The sequence below is a fragment of the Anarrhichthys ocellatus genome, unplaced genomic scaffold, assembly GCF_004355925.1.
Source record: "Anarrhichthys ocellatus isolate YVR2014 unplaced genomic scaffold, GSC_Weel_1.0 scaffold33, whole genome shotgun sequence".
NCBI classification, from domain to species: Eukaryota; Metazoa; Chordata; class Actinopteri; order Perciformes; family Anarhichadidae; genus Anarrhichthys; species Anarrhichthys ocellatus.
The window spans coordinates 914,371-938,535 of record NW_022280063.1 but is presented as its reverse complement, the minus strand read 5'-3'; the positions used below and the strand labels follow the sequence as shown (position 1 = coordinate 938,535).

Sequence of the window (24,165 nt, the reverse complement as noted above, 5' to 3'; positions counted from 1 at the left end):
CCCCCCCCCCCCCCCCCCCCCCTTCGGCGATGTCGTCCTCCTCCTCTGAACTTTCACCTAGACAAGCTACACTGTGCACCTCGGACAAGTCATAACAGAGGGTTTTTTGATTAACCACAGTCTCCTTCCCCACTCGTCTTCTCCTGATTCCGCCTCTGGCCGCCCGTCACAGCGACCGGCTCTTGTCTTTTCCCTCCGTTAGAGATCTCGCCCTACTTGTTTATCTACGTCATCCCCTCCCTCCCCCCCTCTCTCTCTATCTTCACCCGGGCTCCAAGGCCGCTATACTAGACTCCCCGTCTCAGTGACATGAATAACATATGACAATGATACAGGCCAACGTCACAGTATGAATGTGAATATACATGGATACATTTCGAATTATGGGTATGATTGATTTTACACAAATATACTTCAAGACACAAATACATTTTCCTCCCACATTCCCCCTTGAGTGACTCACGTCACTCATACGAGGACAAATGTTCGAACCTCCCGCTGGTCTTCAGCTCCGTGTACTTTACGCTTTTGTTTCTTCTATGTTTTCATTGGTCGGTTATCTAACATAATAAAGAGCTTATGCCTGCCTTTGTGGACCTGCTACTGTGCCAGGTTTGTCCGAATGTTTTCGCTGTAATATTTCACTGTATAGTTACTGAATTGGTTGACAAATAGTTAACGTACTAAATTGACTTTCTCTGGCTCTTTTAACTTCTCGCTGTGGTTCTGGACTCTTTTAGATTGGGTTTAGGTTGAAGCCATACAAGTTCAATCTAAAAGAACATGATCAATTACCCCAATGATTCCCCCCTTTGGCCATTCAAATATTTACAATTTCATCATGTTTTCATGATCTTGATATATAAAAGAGGTCAAATGTTCTAAAACATTTATACTAATTGTATTTAAGTGGTGTTCTTATCGCTTTGATGAGACACAGTTGAAGAAAGGGATTATAATCTGTTTGGGACAGTTACCTGGATCCTCTGTGGGCCTGAAGTCAGTGAGTCTGGTTCCACTCCATTCCTGGGCCTCGTACCAAGGACACGTGTGTGAACTCCCCCTTAAACAGCTCAGATTGTGTGGGAGACAGAGAAACAGAGACAGCAGCAGTATTTTCTCTCCAATAAATGTTCATTATACCATCATACATAACTTCTCTACTTCTCTCCCCTCTTGAAACAATACTTCCTCAAATCCTTCATCTAGTCCATCGAACATATGCGCGGTGCATTCTAGTGAATCAGCCTGCATGTGACATTCTGAACATTTTTACCTTTAATAGTTGATGTGACTTGTGGTAACTTTCTAAACCCTTCATTTTCATTCAACTACATCTGGTATGTGGGTGCGAGTGATGTTTGTATGGTTTCTAATGTGTGTGTTAAATGTACAAGTTTGTCATATCAGAATCTAAAGTTAACTCACCCTCTGTGTCCATCACTGGGGTCCGCCCCGCCACATGCTCCTCCCCTCCTCACGGCTGATGTTGAGCCCTCCCACCAGTCCTGTTTCCATGGAGATTGTGGGCAGTCTCTTAGACAATGTCCAAGTTGCCATAATTGATGGCACACAACGTTTTCAGCTGGTGTGTGTTTCTCAAAGTCTCTGCCCCTGAATTTTCCTCTTCCTGTTGTGGCCTGATTACATTGTCAGCTGGGCATCCTGGAGTTGTTCTCTGTCATTGTACTGCTCCTCAGCGTGCTCATCATGTTGCCTCCCACACGATGTTGTGTTCACAACTTGTTTCTGTTCCCCCCAAGTGGCCACAAATTGCAGTAATTGTTTGCCTGGGTAAAAATAATTCTGTTTTCTTTGTGTGTTTTCCAGCGAGTCCCCCTCCTGCGCTCCTCGGATGGATTTAAGGAGCTTGAGACTCTTTTCTGTCAAACTATGAGAGGCTTTGACATTGTCAAAATAGAGAGGATTCAGAACAAACCTCTTTGGGAGTTTTTTCAGTGGTACGTATGTGATTTAAAAGTGTCATCCGTCTGAGTGGTTGTGTGTTTAATATCTTCTCAGCTAGGTTGTCATTGGATCAGATAACCACCACACTGGTTGTTAAAGCAAGACCATGCAACTTTTATAAAGAACGAATAACACATTCACCCTCGTATATATAGCCACGTATTAGTATTTATTATTATCCTGTGGTTGCCACTTGTGGCCGCTGTTGAGCCAAAGTTACAGTTTCTCTCAATGTTAGCACTCATTCCTAAATGTATCAGCTTGATTTACAGTTTCTGATTTATTCTTCCTAAATATAGCCAGAAGAATCAGATGAAGAACAGCAACAATGGGCGCAATGTGACTGAAAAACAGCTTTTTCATGGCACTGACTCGAAATACCTAGATGTCATCTGCCACACCAACTTTGACTGGCGACTTTGTGGAGTTAATGGGACTGTTTTCGGCGAAGGTGAGTTGAAGAAAAATGAATTGTGGGCCACTTACTGATTTGAGAACAAAAGATGCGCAGTTATTGTGTTGAATTAAAAAGAAAGGATGGGACGGTTTCTTAGATTAAAGCTACGCATCTCACACAAATTTAAAGGGACAGTTCACCAAAACCAAATTATTATACTTATAATTATAATTACCTTATTGTTTACCTTTATCCGGTGTTTTAAGCTGTCCATCAGTGTTGTTCAGCTGACGCAATTAGTTTATTAATTGTTAAAGGGACAGTTCAGGTAGAGCCGTGGAGATGTCTGACTTCTCTCCAGTGTAATGGAACTCAGCTTGTGGTGCTCAAAGCGCCCCCAAAAAACTATTTGAAAAACTCAACAACAGTGTCTCTCTCCAGAAAACTCGAGTGCATCCACAGACCTTGTAGTGAGCAGGTCATTTGGGAAGTATATTCTTTCTAACGGACTACAGCCGCCAACCGTATCACCGCGCAGAAGTTGTACACATTAATGGCGTCCTCTTTGTCTGAGCTGTAAAGGTAGCTAGCTCAGTGGTGCTAGGTGAGCTAGCAGTGTAGATTCATGCCTCCTCCGGCGCAGTGATACGGTTAGCGCGTGTAGTTTGGTAGTAAATTGAATAGCTTTGGGTTTAGACAACTTGGGCGCTGGGAAATTATTCATGTGACAAAAAAAGCTTTTTCACTATTTTCTGACCAAACAAATATTTATTCAGGAAAGCAATTTGCAGATTAAGCAATAGTTAGAATAAACCCTTGTGTATTTTCACATACAGTATAATGGCAATACAATAGTCCATTTTTAATCTCCAAACACAGGTAGTTACTTTGCCCGGGACGCAAAATACTCACACAGCTACACCGGTGTCTCTGATGTCAAATCCATGTTCATCTCCCGGGTGCTGGTGGGATCCTACACCAAAGGGCACTCCAGCTACCGCCGACCTCCTTCCAAGGACGGCGGGGACATCAACTTCTTTGACAGCTGCGTAGACGACGTTATGGACCCTTCCATCTTTGTTGTGTTTGAGAAGCATCAGATCTACCCCGAGTACCTGCTGCAGTACAAGACCCCAGACCCACTTGTCTCCATGTACGGTGCTGCGGCAGTGCCGGCGCCAGTACCAGTACTGGCGCCAAAACCGGTACCGGCACCAAAACCGGCAAAACCGGCACCGAGACCAGCTCCCCAACCGACCTTGTCATTTTATCAACCGAGCACACCCTCGATCCGACCCAGCGCATCAGTTTCTCCACCTAGTACATCCTTATACAGACCCAGCGCATCAGTTTCTCCACCCAGTACATCCTCATACAGACCCAGCGCATCTGTTTCTCCACCCAGTCCACCCTCATACAGACCCAGCACAAGAGTTTCCCCACCCAGTACATCCTCATACAGACCCAGCACATCTGTTTCTCCACCCAGTACACCCTCATACAGACCCAGCACATCGTCTTACCGAACCACAGCCTCATACTACCAACCCAGCCCAAGATTTGCCCAACCACCGCCATCGCCATCTCCTCCACCTATCTCACCAAAACCAAAGAAAGCTGATACCTGTGCCATTGCTTAGGGACAATGGTGAAGTGGGGGCAGGCCTTTTTTTAATGGATAATGATAATTCAAGGAGCTTTATGGTGCTTGTACAAACTGCTTTGGGTAGTTTGGCAATGGTATCCATTAAAGAGTGCAATGAGGAGTAGAGTGGCAGTTGCATCACTTAAGAGTGCTCATTTATGTGGAAGAACATTCTAACTGTAGAATAATAATTCATCACTCGGATAAAAACAGTGGAGTAGAAAAAAACAACAACACAGAGAATTGGAAATATTCTGTTCACAGTAGCCGAGTTTCCATCCAAAGGTAACTCAACTTTTAAATTTGCAGAAAAAAACATCTGCAAAATGCGAACTCGTGCACATTCCCGCCCGATGCTGTTGTGCTGTTTTCCCAGTCGGGGGGGCCGTTAAAGCAATGCAGGAGAAGAGGCAGCAACAAGACCACACAATTGCGCCCCTGTCAAACCGAGATGAAAGCGTGATATAGAAATATGTCATTTCTGTTGGTTTCGTGCTTCATGTTTCTGTCTGCCGCTACGTGTAGTATCTCCACGTGCGTCTTATACATCGGGATTTATTCACAAAACGTGGGTCATTTCATTCATCAATACATCAACTCTCCCACTAAAGACTTTTTGGCAATATGTTGACTTTTTCTCTATTTCCGTCGTGTCACTCTGGTTTCTTTTTTTGGGCATAAAAACAGACGGATGGAAAAGCACTTATTGAGGTGTGGTTCACCTAAATATATGTGAAATTCATTTGAGAACGACAGAAATTTGCTCAGGTAATTGTATACATCACAATGACATTGAAATACTCATGGTTATTATATAGAATACATCCTATATATTAACGATCACAGACAAGGATGCTGCTGCACAGCTCCTCTACCAGTAGAGGACGACAAAATCCTTATCGGCGTCCTAAAATGAGCCATAACAGTAATAGCTTCATACAGATAAGGTTTTGTAGTGTGTATGTTTGAAGTTCAAGCACCGCTTGTATGGTTTTTTTTTTGTGTTGAGTGTGACTAAAAACTAAAGAAATCAGTGTTTTCCAAATTGTACTGATTGCAAAACAGATTTTGTGCATTTTAATCAATAAATAAATGTAATATTAACATGAACTGCACACAGAAGCAGCGTTTTATTTTCAGGTTTGCATCTTAAAGCTGCAGTTCTCTCTGTCTGTCTCATAAGTGAATTGAAAAGGCCACCAGCGTTGAGGGTTGAGCCTCTTAGTGAAATGAGGCAGGGCATGAAAAATGATCAATATGGCTGCTGGAGCTTTCCTGTGACATTAGACATTAGGCCTGGAAACCCCCACCCCCTCCCGTACACGCACACACACACACACACACACACCAGTATACTTACACTAGCAACCGCCTCCTCTTGGGTTTCCTGACAATCTGCAATGTGAATGTGAATATGTTTGCATGTTAAAATGAGATTACACTTATGCACCCTGACTTATTCACATCTACACCTTAGGGATGTTTTGATTCTTCATGAATTTGTTCTAAACTGGAGAGCATTTTTCTATTCAATGATTCTTATGGTATGCAGGCATTTTGCCAAATCACAAGACCATCAAACATTAGTCCAGATATACTTTGATCAGTGCAAATAAAGCAAGCACTACTGGATACTTGGGGGGTTGGTGGTGGAGGACTGTTTTTCCCAAGGTACCCGCTCTTTAAATGGTGAGCACTAATTAAGGACATTTATTCCCCTTTGGGTTGAAAACATACGGCCTTTTCTCCGTGCAGAAGAGACGGACAGCTCTAATGGTACAGTAGATTACGGAGAGACCATTCGAACGGATTTGCCTGACAATACCAGTGCATCCTTTATGCGTTTGCTGTCCATTAAGATGGAGCTGTTTTATGGGAAATGCAGCTGTGCCCCGTGGGATGCGACAGCCCACCCAGTGGCAGTAAACACCCCCTGACATTAACCAGCCTTCTTTCTGCCTCCGTCTGTCGTTCGTCGGTAGACAGATCAGATCCTCCAGAGCCAGCTGCGAGGGGCTTCCAGGCCTCAGCATATCGGGAGATCTGTTTTTCCTGCATTACAAGAGCTTATGAATTAAATATGACTCCTTTCCCTTGTTTGCGCGCACCCCTGCTGGTGTTTGAGGTGTTTATGTTTCTGCTGAGTCACGGCCGTTTTGTTCCAGCTGATGGAAGAGCGCTATAGCGGCATAAGCCCCGGGGGTGAGAGGAAGTGAGTCAGATCTTTATTTGGCTGATAGCAGGAGGGGTTTTTTGTTGAGTTTCTGAAATGTTTGTGGTGCTTTTCCATAACAGCTGCGGTCAGCAGATCTGCTGTATGGGCAGCCTCAATAGATAAATAACGCACCTGTTGATCAGCCGATTATTAAAGGTGAAAGGTATGGACATTGGGCTAAGGCAGGGAAAATGCTTTTCGGCACAAAACTGGAGCCAAATGAAACATTTTCTATTTTCTGTGATGTACGATCCCTTACTATCTAGGGGTGTGGGGTTTGTAAATGTCTTTTACAGACTCTGTGCTTTTTTTATTATGTCTTTTGGTGTCGGTCTGTCAGTCCACCACTTTGATCCGGGTTGCAGAGTCTCAGATTGGATGGATTGAAATGAGATCTTGCACAGACGTTCATGGTTCCCAGAGGATGCATCCTGGTAACTTTTAAGGTCCCTTGACTTTACCTCTTGTGCCACCATGAGGTTGACATTTCTGTTTGTTAGTCAAATGTCAACCATTGGATGAATTATCATGGAGTTTGGTTCAGACATTCATGTCCCCCTCAGGTTGTCTTGTAATATTTTCAGTGATCCCTCCCTTTCATTTAGTGACATCAGGTCTAATGTGTCCAATACTTTATATTTAATGTGTAGTTATGACTGAATATCTCAAAAAATGTGTTTAGTGCGAATTAGCAAATGTAGCATGCTAACATGCTAAATTACGGTTGAGATTGAACATGGTAAACATTAATCCTCCTAAACATCAACATGTTCGCATCGTTAATGCGAGCAGGCTCAAAGCATCGCTGCGTGTCTGTAGAGTCTTGGGCTGAGTCCGAAATAACTTGGTGGTTATACCGTGTGACTATGCCAAGCCCCCAGGAAGAAACGTAATATTACATATATAAAAAAGCCTTTTCCCATTGACTTACATTGGGAAAGAGACGTCTGTAACTCAGCGGTCATTTTGTTTTAGGTGATTTGAGGGAGTGATTTGGGGAGCAGATATCTTTTTTCCCTTTGTTGCTGCTGCACTTTCTTGTATTTCATTTTTCCTCTAGTTACTACAACTTCTTCTTTTACTATTGTATACTTATACTTCCTGTAATAGAATATGGCATATAATCAAAACTGTCTTTACTTGAGTTTCGGGAAGAAACAGGAAGCAACTGCGATAATGGGAAATGTGGTCTTAATGTAATGTGAAACGGAGACTATCCTCTGAGACTGCACCCTCAGCATAGTTTCTATTTTTGTGCAGATGTGTCCCGCTGTGATTAGATGACAACATTTGTGCTGCACTTTGGGGATGCAGTCTGCGTCTCTGTTTGTGTCTCAGATGCAACATCTGTTTCGTTGATTCAAGAGGGATCAGGGGCAATGACTGCATTCATGGCAGAGAGTTGGTTGTGTCATGAATTCATGCCGACACCAATCGAAGCTGAAGCAGAGAAACGGTGATTTGGGCTCAAATTCCTATAATTTGCCTGTAAATATCCAACTTAATGCTGATGAAAGATTCCAGTGCAGTGTCACAATAAATGTGGAATTAATGAGTTGCTATAGCAGCATCTGTGAATATGCCAGTTGCCCTCAGAGGGCTGGAAGCTGGACCATAGCTTCTCATTAAAGTGTAATTAGCTCCAACACAATCCCAGGATTTGTACATTCATCCACACAGCCAACCATGAATTAATTAAAACATTTCTTAATCCTGCTTTGTGTTTATAATCCTGTTGTGTAATGTGTTGACCGCAGACTGCAGTGTCGTAATTAGGCTCTGTAAGTTCTCATTATTATTATGAACTTCTGAAATAAAACCTATGATCCAATATTTGATCAAATTACCATTAATACATTGACTTTCGACCACACAGAGAATACCTATTCAGGCCAGCCGACTCCACAGCAAACAGACTGGAGCTACTCAGTGGCTTCACGGCTGCAGAGTGTGAGTTACAAGAGATTAATGATGCTGTTATTACACTCTGTTACATCAGTGACAGCTGTGGTTCGGCATGTTCTTCTGTGCCTGAGTGCCGTCATGAAATATTTACCTCTGCTGATATCAGCACGAGAGATATCGCCATCATTGAACTTTCCAGTTATGTTTTCTTCATTAACTATCTTGTTGTAATTTAACATGTTAGAGGACAATGCACCCTTTAAAGCATTATTAATTGATTTATTGGGAGGGGGCATTGATGTTCGTTATAGCTAACGGGTTAGCAAACAGTGACCTATTTACACATCCAGCGGACACGGAGCAGCATTAGCATTTATTTGGAGTCATGTTTCTGGCCACCAGATGAATGTAAGTCAATGTTCACTCTCCTGTTTTGGTCCAACTGGCCTTTTTGTGCTGGGCAGGTAGGTATGGCGGTTTTGAGCACAAAACCACGGAAGCCCTAAATGAAAATGATTTAAATTCCACTTTTTTATGCCATTATCTCGAGATCCCAATCTAATTATGTCAAAAACTTGTTTTATTGAGATAACAACATAAAGCAAAAGTTCGGCGTTGAATGCATTCAAACGGCCCGGATCGTGCTGACAGTGAAGGACTTGGTGAAAGTGAGCACAAGGGTGCATGTTTGACTTAGTCAGGTTTTCAAAATATGGTGTTAATGAGGGCACATACAAAATACATATCTGAAAATATGACACACAAGAAATATAAAACATGTTAACAAGAGTATATACAAAAGACACATAATTAAATTACATGGATTATATTCACTAGAAATATAAAATGTGTTACAGGGCTTTCGTACAAAACAGCTGCATGAGATTTGAGCTAATTATGAATAACGGAAAGCAGAATAGCATGTTGTTTTACAATTTCCACCTGCACCAAATTTGATATTTTGCTAATCTATTTACTTAAGAAATTGTCTGAAAGCTCCAATTAAACAGTATTTTGTGAGTTTTTGTCCACTTTGACATTGACAAAAAATTGCCCTATGAAGTCAATATGGCTAATGCATTAGCAAACAGCGGTTATTTACATATTTAGCAAAGAAAGAGCAACATTTTCATCAATCTGGAGTTGATTTTAGCCTGTTTACTGCAAAATCCTGCAAAAATAACTGTCTCTTTAGCTGTCAAATGCTCCATGTTGGCTCAGCAGAGGATGTACTTTCTGAGGCAGCTGAAGAAATTCAACCTGCCAAAGACAATGATGGTGCACTTCTACACAGCCATCATTGAGTCCATCCTCTACTCCTCCATCACGGTCTGGTACGCTGCAGCCACCGCCAAGGACAAGGGCAGACTGCAGCGCATCATTCGCTCTGCCGAGAGGGTGATTAGCTGCAATCTGCCGTCCCTCCAGGACTTGTTCGCTTCAAAGACCCTGAAGCGAGCAAGAAAGATTATAGCCGACCCCTCTCACTCTGGACACAAACTGTTCATGCCCCTTCCATCTGGCAGGAGGCTGCGGTCCATCAGGACCAAGACCTCACGCCACATGAACAGTTTTTTCCCGTCTTCAGTCGGGCTCATCAACAAAGCCCGGGACCCCCACTGACTCTGACATCCCCAGGACAATTTCTTACCGGTCACTCCCCTGCACATCCCTTCCCTGTTTCTTATTTAAATACACTTGACACTTTTACACTACACTTACTGTACATCTCACTTGTTGATAGTCCTGTTATCTTTTCGTTTGTGCACTTTATTTTTTATTTCACTTTATTTTATATTTTACTGTCAATTTTAATATGTTTTTACTGTGTTGATTGTTGTTGATTGGTTATTGTTATGCACCACCCGCCCTGACAAATTCCTTGTATGTGCAACATACTGTGGCAGTAAATGGTTCTGATTATGATGTTCATTAGCAAGTTGCTAACTTTATCCATTAGCTGTTTATTGGGAGGAGAGTGTACAGTGGGTGTATCAGCCCCTTCGCTGACCTCAGCTTTACTTCCATTATGGTCTAAATGAAAAAAAATACCACAGTCTATAATCAAAAAACTACATTCTTTATATAATTTTTTGTGCAAATGATTTGAAAAAAAAAGAAAATCAGAAATGTATGATACATTTCAGTGGGATTTTGAAAATAAAACAACAAAACAGGAATGTTTAAAATATATGAAATACTATTTCATTATTTTTATGAGTCATGCTTCACAATGTATTCCTTTACTGACGGATGCTGAGTTTCATGCACCGACTGCGGTAATGAAAGCATTACAGACTACACCCCTCACATTCCCAGCATGCATTGTGGAGCGAGAGAGAGAGAAAAAGAAAAAGCGAGAGAGAGAGAGAGAGAGAGAGAGAGAGAGAGTGGGGGGAATTTGTTGGGAGGCTGAGGAGGACCGTGGACCTGAGCGTAGAAGAAGAAGGAGCATCATTAATAGAAGAAGAAGAAGAAGAAGAAGAGGAAGGGTCATTATTCGATACTTGCTGACAACCGCTCAGGTAAATCATTTATATTATATATATTCCTACCATCCTTCCTACGTTTGTTATTTCCAACATTTGTCTGCCGGTGTGTGTGTTTCGTGCTGCGGGCTGTGCTCTGAGGAGAAATCAGCTGCTTCCCACAGTGAAGCTCATCTTTTATCAGTATTATTCCTCGGATAAAATGGACCTGTGAGCGCAGCGTTCTGCCGAGTCAGACCGGTGTGAGTTGTTTGGCAGCTCGGTGATGTACTATACAGTAGGTTTGTGCAGGGATTCCCTCAGCCATGTCTCTGCAGCCTGCAGTCGCTCCTCCGATGAGCAGTTCATTAAAAGGGTGGGGGGGGGGGTATCCATTTCATGATTGTGACCGTGGAATACAAAGGAGAGACGGCGGGTTATGAAGTCACAATAATAGACACTGACCATCCTGCCTAGAGATGAGAAACTGATGCAGTAAAGCCAATTTCTGGCGCTAATTAGGCGGCTATTTATCTCTGAACTTGCAATAATGGCCAGTTTTTCACCCATATTTTACGAGTTTGGCCATTAAGTGACCGACCCATGTTAAATATCCTGTCGATATAAAAGAAATGCTATGGTCACAATATGAACACAACTGTGAATTATCGTTGCCCTTTTGTTTGATGAGTTGAACATTAGCAAGCAGTTGCTTATTTAACACATCTGGTGGATATGGAGCCACGTGTTTCTGGCCACCTGCCGAATATAAGTCCAACATTCACTCTCTTTTCTGCTCTCCCTTGGTGTTCACCAACTCTTGGGGGGAGAAGTCTGCCTTTTTAGTGGTGTTATGGTGTTGACTGCTCCACAATGTTCACTATTAGTTCCTAACTAGCAGGTGTGCTGTGGTTTTATTAGCTTTTTTAGGACAAAGCCGCTAACGTTACCTGAGCTCTTGCTAACGCTAAGCTTTTTGTTATTTACCGACACCTGAGAGAAATAGCTATTATTGTATTTGCTAAATGCTCTACTATGTCTACAAGCTAATTGCTAAGTGGTATGCAGATAACGTTAGCAGACATGGAGTTTTTAGAGTTTTTTTGTTGCCAAAAACGGATGCCTGCTGCAGCTGCAAGCTATGCTAACGTTAGCAGTAAGGGGGAAACACAACCTTTAAATTGAGCGCGGGAAAAGCAGAACAATGATTTTAAAGACACTTACTACTTACTACGAGTGACTTCTTTCATATACAAGTGGTCGTTAACATTGATAAAAAAATACAAATTTTAACCACCATATATTTACAAGAAGTGGATACAATTGCCACTCAAAGACCCTTAAAACCTAAACAACTATCTGTGGGTGATGTGGACGCTACCTCCATACACAAAAGATGCTGTTACAGCGCAGCTCAGCCTTTAACATCGATGACAATGACGCCATAGTGAAAAATAAACACAATTAAATATTAATCAGGCATTCAGGAGATGGGCACAAGTCTTTCCTCCATAACGAGTGATCTATTTTGTCTCCAGAAGCATGCCCTCAGCATGAAAGGCAGGTTACAGCCACTAATGATCCCTTTTATTCTGGTGACCTTCTTGTCCTTATCAGCTGGTTCGGTGCTTCTCTGTGCACCAGACCTCATAGAGAAAAAGTGCCCAGTTTGTGATGGGAGGAGACTTAGAGGTAGAAACAAGTTGTAGTGATGTGGGGGCTGGTTTGTTGTGAATGGAGCTTTGAATCAATATGCTGCTGATGCTGTTGATATGGAAATGATTCATCAGCAGCCTGTTAGTCATAGCCTAGATATGAATGGATTGGATGGTCCGTTGTATTAAGTAGGGCTGTAGCTTTGCTTTTGAAGTGCCGAAAGGCAATATTTTGTGGTTCAGTATCTTTAAGAATTCTTGCATTTTTGCATGAAAATGACGAAATATATGTTGTCCCACTGATGCCTGGCTCAACCGCTGAATAACGCGCGGGTCTTTACCGAGCTGAGATAAGTTGTCTCTTTTAACCTGAAGGTTTCTTGAGATTGTGTTGAGTGAACCTGTCTAATCACTGGATTAGTCCAGCATGCATCGGGAGAAAGAAAGGTCCGTTGGCTCTGCCTCCCACCCGGCCGTCTCACTGTCTTTGTGTGGATGTGGCGTCTGCAGTGAGGTCACTGCGCGGTGACTCGGCTGTGACTCCTCGCCTCACCCAGCTCGTCGCCGCTGCTTCCGCAGACACTCTCGCATCGAGCCGAGACCGGTTGTGTCGCCGAGCACACTCTGTCACTGCAGTCGCCGAGGTTCACAGGACTTTCTCATTCCTGCTGGGCAGTTCTGCAAGTGCAGAAAGCGGCACGATTCTCAGATAAAGGTGTCAAGCTCCATATTTTTTAATTAAGAGTGGCTCTGTGTGTGGTTAAGTGTTCTTGTCAAAACTCATGTCCCCGTTTTCTTATTACGTCTTGTCTGGTTACACTTGAAAATGTAACGTCTTTACAAAATAGAGTCGGTGTACTGAAAGCGTTTCACGGCACTGCAATCAACAGCCGATGCCTTAACAGTGTCTTCACAAGCTGCCATCTGACAAGTTTTGCATTGGCTGATTAAAATAAGCAGCAGGCCCCCCACACAACCTCCCACAACAACTTAACACCGTCTTCTCTGTAGACGTCTTGCTACATCAGAGGCGGCAGCATTAAGTATCGTGGCTTTAAATTCATGCCATTAAAGGAGTTTAAGATATGCATTCTATGGATGTTTCTCTCTCAGGTCATATTTGTGGAAAAGATGCAGCGAAGGTTTCTTTGTGTTATTGCTTTCCTGACCATTGAGCAGTTGCGGTGAGTTAATCGGCCTCAGATAGCTGCCCACCCTTAAATAAGTTAATCAGGCTGTGATTCGGTGATTAGTTTTAGAGCATCATGATACTCACACAATTGTGAGGAATGACTGAAAGGACTAGTTTTGGAAGAAACTGAATATTACTGTTTTCCTTGAAATGTAAAAGATAGAATGATATTTGTTTTTCATGTTGGTGGTCTAGAATTGAAGTTTATTCCAATACTGCATACATATGTTAAGTTAATTAGCCTCATGTAGTGGCATACATTAAATATAATTGAGTCAAAATGTGTAAATAATGCTTATATTACAGGTTTGATATGGATCCATAAGTGATAAGTTCAAGACTGGAGCCTTAAAGTGGCAATAAACAACTTGTCACTGTTCACCATCTTAGTTTAGCGTGTTAGTGTGCTAACATTTGCTAATTATGTGATATTTATTTTTAGCCAATAAACCAAAGCATTGGATAGAGATTTCAATTTGATGAAGGCGCTATATAAATAGTCTGTCAGTCACCAAAGTTATAATAATTTATCCTGAGGGGGACTTGAATGTCTGTGCCAAATTTCACATCACCAAAGTCAGGAGGATTCATCCCTCTGGGGACCATGAATGTACATGGTAATCCATTTGAAGAGTGTAAAGTAGTTACTAGTTGAGATATTTAGGTCTGCACCAAAGTGGTGGACTAACTGACCGACAGACTGACATCTCCGTCCCTAGAGTGTGGACAAAGTACAAGAAAAGTATCTGAAAAATGTGTACCATTTGGCTCATTGTCATATTTAGAGAAATACGCTTACCGTCAGTCAATAACAATAAAGTCAAAATAACAAACTGTAATCTGAAATGCTGTAAATAAGAGTCATACTGAAGTTAAGAAAGGCAAGAAGAAAGCCTCGCAGTCTCCTTTTTAACTGAAACATAACTCATAAGCCCAACGAAGGCGGAAGCATCGGACGGAAACAAAAACATAACCATGATTCCATTATTCTCAGAGCCTGGAGCCAGGATGGACTTACACAATAGGTCAACGAAATAAATTCAAAAGGCTCTAAAGAGAATATCATTGGATTTCATGTGTGCTTATCATATTTAGATATTTTTTAGATATAGTTTTCTGTGGAGATGTTGGGCTAGTTGGATGTATATGAATGTGCATAATAGCAGACCAGTGCATTGGTCAAGGGGACATTTTGACCTGCTGGTGGCGCTAGAGGAAAGTACAGGAAATCACCAAAATCTATAGGTGTCATCCTCTGAGGACCATGAATATATTTATGTCGAAAGACATCAAGATATCTTGCTCTGGACCTGTAAGTGTTGGACATACGGACAGACATGTGGAGGGACTGACCAACATTGATGAATAAATCTAAAATACTAGCTACAGTACCCATGGCAACAGCTCTGACTCCGAGGAATGTTTACCGAAAAACTCCAGGTGGTAACTGTCATTACCATCCTCCTGGCAGCGAGTGCCACACGGTTATTTATATTCCCACCCCAGAGTGCCTTGGGGCAGATACATCCCGGCCCATCAGTTGGTCTCTCTGCTCTCCCCCAATCTATTTAATTTCCTTCTCCTCACTTTGAGTGGAGCCTCTGCGCTAACTAACGGGTTATACCCCCCCAGCTCAGACTGTCATGAATAATAAAGCCACTGCTGGACATCATGAAATGATAAACACATCAAAGTTAATGGTATTAAACTGTACAAACACAATGTGAGATGAGGGAATTAGTGAGTATAATTTCTTTATAGATTAATTAACAGTATTTTCTTGATTTATCATTTAATGGTTTTATCAATAGGATATAAAAAACTGCCCATCGCTATATCCCAGACCCTAATTTGAATTGATTGTTTTTATGCGTCCAACGATCCAATACCCCGAAGATTTTCCGTTCACTATCGAAGAAGACTAAGAAATATTCATGTTTTAGATCTTCACATCTTTCATTCAAAAGCCACCCTCGAGTACGCCTCGTACTGCTTGTCCCTAACACATTTGTCAACAACTCTAACAGGCTTTGGTGTGTAACTTCACAGGACAGCCATCAGAATACGTGATAGATTCAGCAGATGATCAGGATGCAAAAAAAATTGAGACCAGCAGGAAGGAACTGCCATCTCCGTTAAGCTGTGTCTTCATCAATTACAAGATTTGTAAATGTAGAATCAGTACCACACACTTTACTCCAGCAGGGGTCCCAGGGTCTTCTGTGGCATCCTCCTCGTGGTTTCCTCCCAGTGTGGACACTGCAGAGAGCACTGAGAGGCAGAGGGCATCACTCGTCCTCAGGCAGGGAAAGCGGGGGGAATGTCACAGCGGTGTAAAGATAGTGATTTTCAGCAGACGGCTCCTTTTCCGTCCGACGAGATCAAGTCGCTACAAAGAGGCGCGAGCTGGCAATCAGTGGCCCCCGGGACTGTAATTGCCGCCGCTTGGTTGTTCGCCTTTATTCTGTCTGTTTTCCCAGCAATTTCCTATAATTTGACTGGAGCCCTGCTGGTTTGCGTGGTGGTTGACACACACGTGCATGGTCCCCAGGGGGAAGCCCCTCCACTCCGTGGTGGGACAGGCTGTTCAGCCCGGCTGCTGGAGGGCGGTTTACATCTTCACAGTTTTGGTGTTATTCCTCGTGACAACAAGCGTCTTCTCCGCTGAAATTCCCTGAGGAAAAAACACTGAATCCCCAAACTCAAGTATTAAAGGATTAGTCAAATTTTATACTCTTTTATTACTGTCAACAAATGCCTTGTGGATTCCAAACCAGCAATGAATTTACATTGAATAACGCATCAATGAGCCTCATCATTGCACTGGGCCACATATTAGGTCGTTGCCATTAACGTGCTCGGTCAATGTTGACGTAATCATAGAGCCCCAAATGTGTACTAATCTAGGGCGGATAATATATTGATCATTTATTGTTTTTCAATGGAATAGTATCGTGATGAAATAATATATTTTAATACATTTTAATAAATTTAAATTAAAAAATTAAATAAAAAATAGAAAAATTAATATATCGAGATTGTGATATACAATTAATAACAAGCACAAAATAACTGTATTTGTCAAGTATTTAATTCAAAATGTAGTATTTTCACAAGGACTATTTATTTATTGAAATACCAGAAAATATATATATTTATTGAGATATGAAATGACCTATATCGTCTTTATTAATCTACAGCTGAAAATAGTTTCCAAAAAATGCAATGTTTGCTGCTGTTTGAGTGGCGTTTGTTGAAAACTAGTCCAGTTTCTTGAGGAAAATGACTGAGAACGGTCAGTCGGTCAGTATACATCTGTTTTAAAGCTGCACTAATCAATATGTATGTATTAGCAATTTAAAGTTAAAGAGTTGTATAACTTTATGTGATGTTTAAAGGCTCATTCGTAGTGACGACACCTCTGATTTACTTCCTTTAGCTCTATGGAGCGTTTTAGAGTTGGTTTCATGCCCCGCAACATTAATGTATCCAGTTAACGTTGCCGGTTAATGGGGAACACATTGCTGCAACTAATTCAGTCTGAGAGAAAATAGACTTCCCCCCCTTTGGGAATCAGTGCAGTACTGGAAACATTATTCCACTGCTGGCTACAACAGCAATGATCAGGAGATAGTCCTGCCCACAGATGCTCCGGCAGAAGCTACAACTTTCAAGACTTCCTGATGGCGATCGTCAGACTCCATTAACTTGTCAAGACGAAACATTTGCCCCGCTTCCTGTTCCTCCTGCTGAGGGCTTATTAGACCCTCCTCCCCCCTTTTAACTAGGAAGAACGCCGCTGCAAACACCGGGCGCATCCGCCTGAGACGTGACGCCTCAATAAGAAATGCACTTTCATCCCAGCCGAGCTCCCTTTACTATGAGAGCGCCCTAGTTTAAATAAGGTTTAAGGGTTTCTCTTCCCCTCCGCTGGCTTGCTTTGCTTCGTTGCAGTTTGATAGCTAATCTGTTCGAATGTGTCTTCTCCTCCACGCTGCGTTACATAACTGTTTCCTCTCTCCCATAAGGGCTCTCTCTGCTTCACAAAGACGTGAGCTGTGAAATCACTGCTTCCAACTTTGCACCATCGCCGCCGCGTCGCTGAATTATTTGCCCGCGGTTTGTGATAATAGTCTGATCAGCTTCTGTTTTTGCACCTTCCTGAGCTTGACATTTATCTTGCAGACTCTTCACCTCAGATCTGACGTTCGCTAATTAGTGTGAACTTCAGAAAGCAGAGAAGCAACACGTGTTTAACAAGTTCCATCTGAACCAAGTGTCTGTGTGTGTGTGTGTGTGTGTGTGTGTGTGTGTGTGTGTGTGTGTGTGCGAGAGACAAACTCTGTGTGCAAAAAGTGTGTATGGCACTGTACTTTTTAATAACACGAGACAACTTCACTGCTAATTTCTTCTCACCAACAGCTACTCTGCCCTGAGCGTCGTCACTCGCTACATACACAACATTACGTAGTGTGTAAATATGTGGATTTAACTTAAACCTCACTGTGGCCCCACTGTGTGGGGGGGGGGGTGGTATGGCCCCTTGGACCCCGCGCTTGCCACCTTCAGTGGAGATGGCCTCAATGGATTCAAACAACATTTATCTGCAACTTTGTTCCTGTTTACACTAAGTTACATAATGTGTTAGAAACACTGATTGTGAACAGGTCCTTTGCCCCCACCCCCCCCTTGTGCAGGATTTCCAGCATTCTTCCCCCTAACTTGCTCTGGCCTGACGGACCCACCAGCCTACCACCATGAACTACCTCCGCCGGCGCCTGTCAGACAGCAGCTTCGTGGCCAACCTGCCCAACGGCTACATGATGGACCTGCAGAGGCCGACCCCTCCGGACTCGTCCACCTCCTCCCCCGCCTCCCCGGCCACAGAGAGGCGGCAGCCCCCGAGCATCCCGCCCCCGGCCTCCAACCCAGCCCCAGCCCCAGGCTCTGGCTCCGGCTCGGCTCCGGGCGCGGGGGGCTTCCTCAGCTCCTTCTCCAGCGTGGTGAAGAGCGCTCAGATGGCCCAGAACGTCGCTGCCGCTGCACACGCCAAGTCAGCGGCGACGGCGGGGGAAGGAGCCTCGGCAGGAAGCGGTCAGCCGCCTAAACTTGTCGTACGCAAGCCCAAGATCCTGCTGGTCATCGACGATCAGCACACAGACTGGTGAGTGCACGTCTCCATCGCCTGTGTGTGTGTGTGTGTGTGTGTGCGCGCTTGGGTTGTTTAACAAAAAAAAAAGTGTTTTTTTCACATTTTTCCTGCATGTTTTTGGAGTTCCGCTTATGTCTAGAAGAGAAATAATTACATTTTCGTGATGAATTTATCTCAAACCAGTTCCTAGTTAACAGATAACGAGCTGAACCGTGACTTATTATTTTTTTTTTGCGTGTCCTCGTTTTGACTCGATTTCAAAGACCAATGAGCATCTTAGCTCACTCGCTATCTTTACTGAATTGGATGTAACGTCACTACGACTGAAGCAGAGCAGTATCTGAAGAATAGAAGATGGCAGCTTGACCTTTTGTTTTCAGAAGGTTCGTATATTTAAACCGATCAAGTGGCATCCTGTGCCCCGAGGCTGTTCTTTAGCTCGACCTGTGTGGAATCTCAACATGTGGATTTTCACAAGTAACTCAAAGAAAGCACGTAAGGTAACTTATCGGTGTCGGTAGGCTTGTTGCTCATCATCATCTGTTGGCATATGAGGACCTATTGTGGCTGAGCGCTGACATGTTCACTTTTCACACTATGTACTTCACATACCTTTTAGTTTTGTAGCTCCCGCTGAATCAAAAGCCTTTCTTGTGGTTTTGAAAGAAGTGCGACATCTTATTGTTCCTGACGGACCCGTATGTCTTTGGCTTCTGTACGCTTACGCCATGGCTGTCATGGTAACGAGAGGGAGGTGCTTTTCCTCTGAAGATAATTTAAATTAACTTTAATGGGAAGAAATAGGTTCATCTTTCAGCAGCAACACATACGTACGTGCACAGGAATTGATTTCCAGAGCGGCAGTGAAGACGTGCAGTAGTATATCATGTTTGTCCCACCCGATCGATAAACCGCTCTTCCTCTTCATGAATTGTTATTCTGTCGGCTGATGTTTGGTGGTAAATCAACCCCCAGTGAAGCCGTTATTAGTCATTTCCAGCCCCTGTTTGAATTTATCCGCACAATTAGCCGGCACCATTATGTACCGAAGCATCTGAGGCTCTGCTGGGAAATCGCGCCGGGGTCTTAAAAAAGATGAATTAAAAGCGCCCCGATGACAGCCGTGTCAAAAGCACCGGGATGGCTCTCGATATTCTGCAAAGGCACGCGGCCTCTTTTCTGTAATCCCGCTGGCTGAAATCCCCAAAAGGGCCCGATCGTCCTCACATCCCCGTGTTTGTGAAAGGAGTCCACAACAGATGATCGTCCGGGCTCATTCTGACTCTCTGAGGGAACCTTCCTCACTCTAGAGAGAACAGCAGCGGGTTTTATCCACTGAAACAGCTCCTTGTATAGAGAGGGAATAGCGGAGGCTTTGATAGGTGGTTGGCTGCTTTTTCACCACCAAAAAGAAAGTCGAAGGACTCGTACGGGGTTGGTTGACACAGCGACACCTGTTTGATATCATGCAATCCACTGCAGCAGCCCTGCTGGTCATTTGTAAGGCCACAGCTTGTGGTAATGTATTGGATTGCATTCTTTCCAAGTTGTGGCAGAGACTCTGCCTTCTGCACAATATGCTGTGTGATTTGGTGTTTCTTTATTTTACATTCATGCATTTTCTTATTCCTTTTTGGTTGATTTGGGAGACTTCAGTTTGCCAGAGACAGTCAGCTACTATGAATCAAGCTCCTAAAAATGCTAGATCCTACATTTCCCAAGATGCAACTGCACTCTCCAGAGGCACAGAACGATGAACAGTACGCTTCATGACAAGTAAACTGAGCTTTATCTGTAAAATGGTTGAAGTGCCCCTTTAAACCCAGAAGCAGTTCAAGTTGTTGCGTAGTGTTTGTGTTCTTGTTGTTCCTCTAAAGAACACTACTGTGGCTGGATTAACCCCCCATATCTCTCTCAACATTTTTAACATCAGTATTTAATGTTAATCATTATACAGTACTTTTCAATTGAAAAAAACATCTTTGATTTATTTTGATTTGGAACTCCGTTCCTTTTCTGGCCACCGAGTGGCACTGTAGTTCAATCCTCAGCTTGACAGAAACGCTCGTGGGTTGTTTTGATATTTCGTGTAGGAGTGAAGGCCTTTGGCCAGCAGATGGCGACGCGCGACAGCCTCAGAGGTGAATGTGACACACTCTTCCTCTGCTGTTGAAATGATCAGTGCCAGCAGACTTGATCAACAGCAACTCTCCTCAGTCAAAGCAGCGTTCCTGCTACAAACACAGACTCAAATGATCCTTGAGATTTGACACCAGGATCCAATTCCAGGGCTCCCATTGCGATGCTAAACCTTAGACCGGAGGTTTTTAAACTATGAGGACCTCCGAGGGGGAGATGTTGGGGAGGCAGGTAGAGAGGTGAGGCAACAATACCGCATGAGGTGAAAGAGACGAGTGCGTGCCACATTTCTAAAGACAATGGGCAGTTAGCTGTTGTGGTTTTGTTCGCTCACCAACACAATTAACGGAGGCAGTGATGGCGCTCACATCCAATCACAGCAGTTTGCATCAAAAAGTGTGCTTCCTCTCATGAGTTATTACTCTGAACATGAAGCCATGACACACATCTTTCTAGATTTAATGTCACTTACACTGGATGTCGTGGAATCTCTTCTTTTTTTAATAACGTCAAACCTTTCTGACATTTCACTGGGGTAAACAGTAAGTGACTGTATTTGTGTAAAAAAAAAAAAAGAGAGAGTAGCTGGTCCACCTTAATGGTCAGTCCACCTTAAGTGAGCCTGGGATGAAGTTGCCGCTAACCCCCTCCACTTAAATCAGCAGGTGGAAAGCACAGAAAACAGACCATCGAGTATTGGGAACGTTTCAATTCAGGATTGCAGTGGCAACTGATTGTTAGGAGGGCTTGATGATAACTAATTTGGCATATATACAACTGCAGTGGCACAGTCTTCTCAATTTGGTGTATGTATAGCATGAAGCAGCACCTGAACAGTTTAAACCCTAACTCCTGATAAGAGTGCAACCCGTAAAAAAAAGACCTGCTGCTTTGTCTTTTTCTGTCCCAGCGTTCGCTTTTGGAGACAAAGTGTAACCTGCTTTCAGACACCAGAGTCCTGTGGTTGATCTGTGAGGAAATGGTTCTACTGTGCGCTGCTTTGCTGTTGAAATCTCTGCGCTAGGTGATGAAAGTTTCAACCATACTGGCCAAACTTCTTAATTTACTTGACGGCCATGTAGGGATTGTTTTCCTGGAGTCTTCTTCTCCTCGACGTTTTTGTCCTCATAAACAATTGAGAGTAGCGATAGAGAGATCACTGAGCAGAACCAAAGGGAGATGCAAATGGATTTCCAAGGACGTTGAACCTGCAATGAATTTCTACCTACGTTCACTAGAGGAGCAACTGAGATGTCGACTGTTGGGACAGCGAGGCGAAGGAAGCTCTGAGAAATCAGGAGCACAAAGCAAAGGAGACTCTGAAGAGAGCCAAGGCTTTCCATCAAGCCCAGATGACCGAGCAGAGAGCAGAGACGAAGGCTAGAATGTATGATCTATCAGATGTCAACAGTAAGCTCAAGGCTGCTCTTGCTAACAACAGCCCTGAAAAAGGTAGAGGATCCGTCCAAATCTGAGCGTCTCTGTTTTCAGTTGTCTATCACGGCACAACTGGAAAAAACCTGCAGGGACCTCGATCAGGCCCAGCTGAAGAACATAGCTACTCTTCGAACACTGGAGGGGGAAGCTACGCAGATGTTCAACAGAAACCAGCGGTCCCAAGCCCAGCTGGAGGAGCAGAGAGCGGAGACTAACTGGATCAAAGCAGCTCTGAAAATGACAGAAGATCTGCTCAAAACCGAGCGTCTCCTTTGGCAGCAGGAGAAGTCTTCCCTCCTTCAGGCCGATAAAGAAATCCAGCAGACTGCAGGAAAAGGAAGAGGAGCTGCAGACGACCGAGTCGTCCTTGAAGTCCCAGCTCAATGATGTTGAGAGACATGTCACCAAAAAGCAGAAGAAGAAATGGTCCAAATTCTTCTGATACCCGGCTCCCTATTTCAATGTTTGTTAAGACTTGATTCTACACTTGTGAAATCACTTGACACGTGTAGAATCAAGTGGTTCTGTCATATGCATTGAATGTGTTGTAACTCTGTTATGTGTTCATTCTGTACACATGACATCTATTGCACTTCTGTCCATCCTGGGAGAGGGATCCCTCCTCTGTTGCTCTCTCTAAGGTCTCTCCCTCTTTTCTCCCCGTTAAAGGGTTTTTTTTAGGGGAATTTTTCCTGTGTACAGATTGTAAAGAGAGATGGAAAGAGTAGAAAGAACACAAAAGTCAGTTTTAGAGTTGGAGAGAGAAAGAAAGCCAAACAAAGTCCAGCTGGAGAATAAGAACGAGGTGGAGGCCGAGAAAAGAGCGAAACAAATGACAGAAAAGTGAGATTGTGGAGTGATTCTGCTTCCGTTACACACTGTGGCCATCTCTATCAACGAGGCTGAGTGCCATTACCGGACACGTGTCATGCTCATTTCCTGGTTCATACTTGTACTTTGGGTTTCTACCAGAGCACGGTTACACTCTTTAATGTTAAAACAATAAAAGCTCTCGGCCTGTATTCGCCCTCCGTTTCAGCCTGTTTCAACAGACTTGCGTTGCTAGGTAGCAGCGAGGGTCCATGTTTACTTCCTCGTCAGCTGTTTCACATCCACTGGACCCGGAAGTAAACCGTGAACTGCTGAAGTGAAGGGTGTCCGTCCGTCCGTCCGCTGCCCGTCTTGGGGTTGACTTTCCTCCTGAGCATTCCTGCAGAGAGCCTGAGGTCTCTGGGGAGACGCTGCTCCGTCCTGACAGGCTTGGCCTCCAGCAATGACTGATGCACAATAGCAGCACACAGCACTGAGGCAAAGTCTCCAGGAGCATCACCACCACCACCATCACTGACAATCCCTCCTTTTCTATCTCTCCCTCTCTCTCTCTCTCTCCCTCTCTCGGGCTGACATGTGAGACGTTTTGCCAAGAAGCTGTCAGTCTGTCTGCTCTCTGTTCTGAATGATATGAGCGTCCGATCGCTCCATTCCGGCCCCTCTCTGGCAAAGAGTTTGGTTCTTCATGTACGTAGCCGAGTGACCGTCTGGTAGCCCTGAGCCGCATGAAGACGGTTTAATGTATTGTCTCAGGAAGCCCACACACCGTTGAACGTCTCACGGGCAAAAAGAAGCAGAAATTATTCTTGTGGCAGCTACTTCTAGCCCACCATACATCACCTGCCCAGCACCAAACAGCACACAGACAGTTTGTGACCAGCTGTCGAACATATCGGATGTTTTCGCAGCTAAAGAGAAGAGTTTTCCCTCAAGAGTGGGAGACCAAAAAACAGGTTAAAAGGCAGCGAGACGTTTGTCAGGTGGACACAAACCAGTCCTGCTCAGGGCCAGTTTTATTTCTATGCCGTGGTTTAAGCTTTTTTTATATATATATATATATATATATATATACATACATACATACATACATACATACATACATACATACATACACACACACACACACACACACACACACACACACACACACACACACACACA

General features: G+C 43.6%; 2 protein-coding genes across 3 annotated transcripts in view; both read left to right on the top strand.

Annotated features, from left to right (window-relative positions):
- The window catches only part of LOC116393395 (protein mono-ADP-ribosyltransferase PARP12), a 13,767-nt gene extending 8,647 nt beyond the window's left edge, over positions 1 to 5,120 (top strand). For both annotated transcript variants that reach the window (XM_031865697.1, XM_031865696.1), the window contains exons 10-12: positions 1,831 to 1,961; positions 2,268 to 2,419; positions 3,245 to 5,120. In XM_031865697.1, coding sequence (XP_031721557.1) covers positions 1,831 to 1,961; positions 2,268 to 2,419; positions 3,245 to 4,005 — 1,044 coding nt within the window. In that variant the 3' untranslated portion in view covers positions 4,006 to 5,120. The remainder of the gene's footprint in view (positions 1 to 1,830; positions 1,962 to 2,267; positions 2,420 to 3,244) is intronic.
- Positions 5,121 to 9,973: 4,853 nt separating this feature from the next.
- The window catches only part of syn3 (synapsin III), a 110,602-nt gene continuing 96,410 nt past the window's right edge, over positions 9,974 to 24,165 (top strand). Inside the window, exons 1-2 of the mRNA XM_031865698.1 lie at positions 9,974 to 10,655; positions 18,143 to 18,609. Coding sequence (XP_031721558.1) covers positions 18,203 to 18,609 — 407 coding nt within the window. The 5' untranslated portion in view covers positions 9,974 to 10,655; positions 18,143 to 18,202. The remainder of the gene's footprint in view (positions 10,656 to 18,142; positions 18,610 to 24,165) is intronic.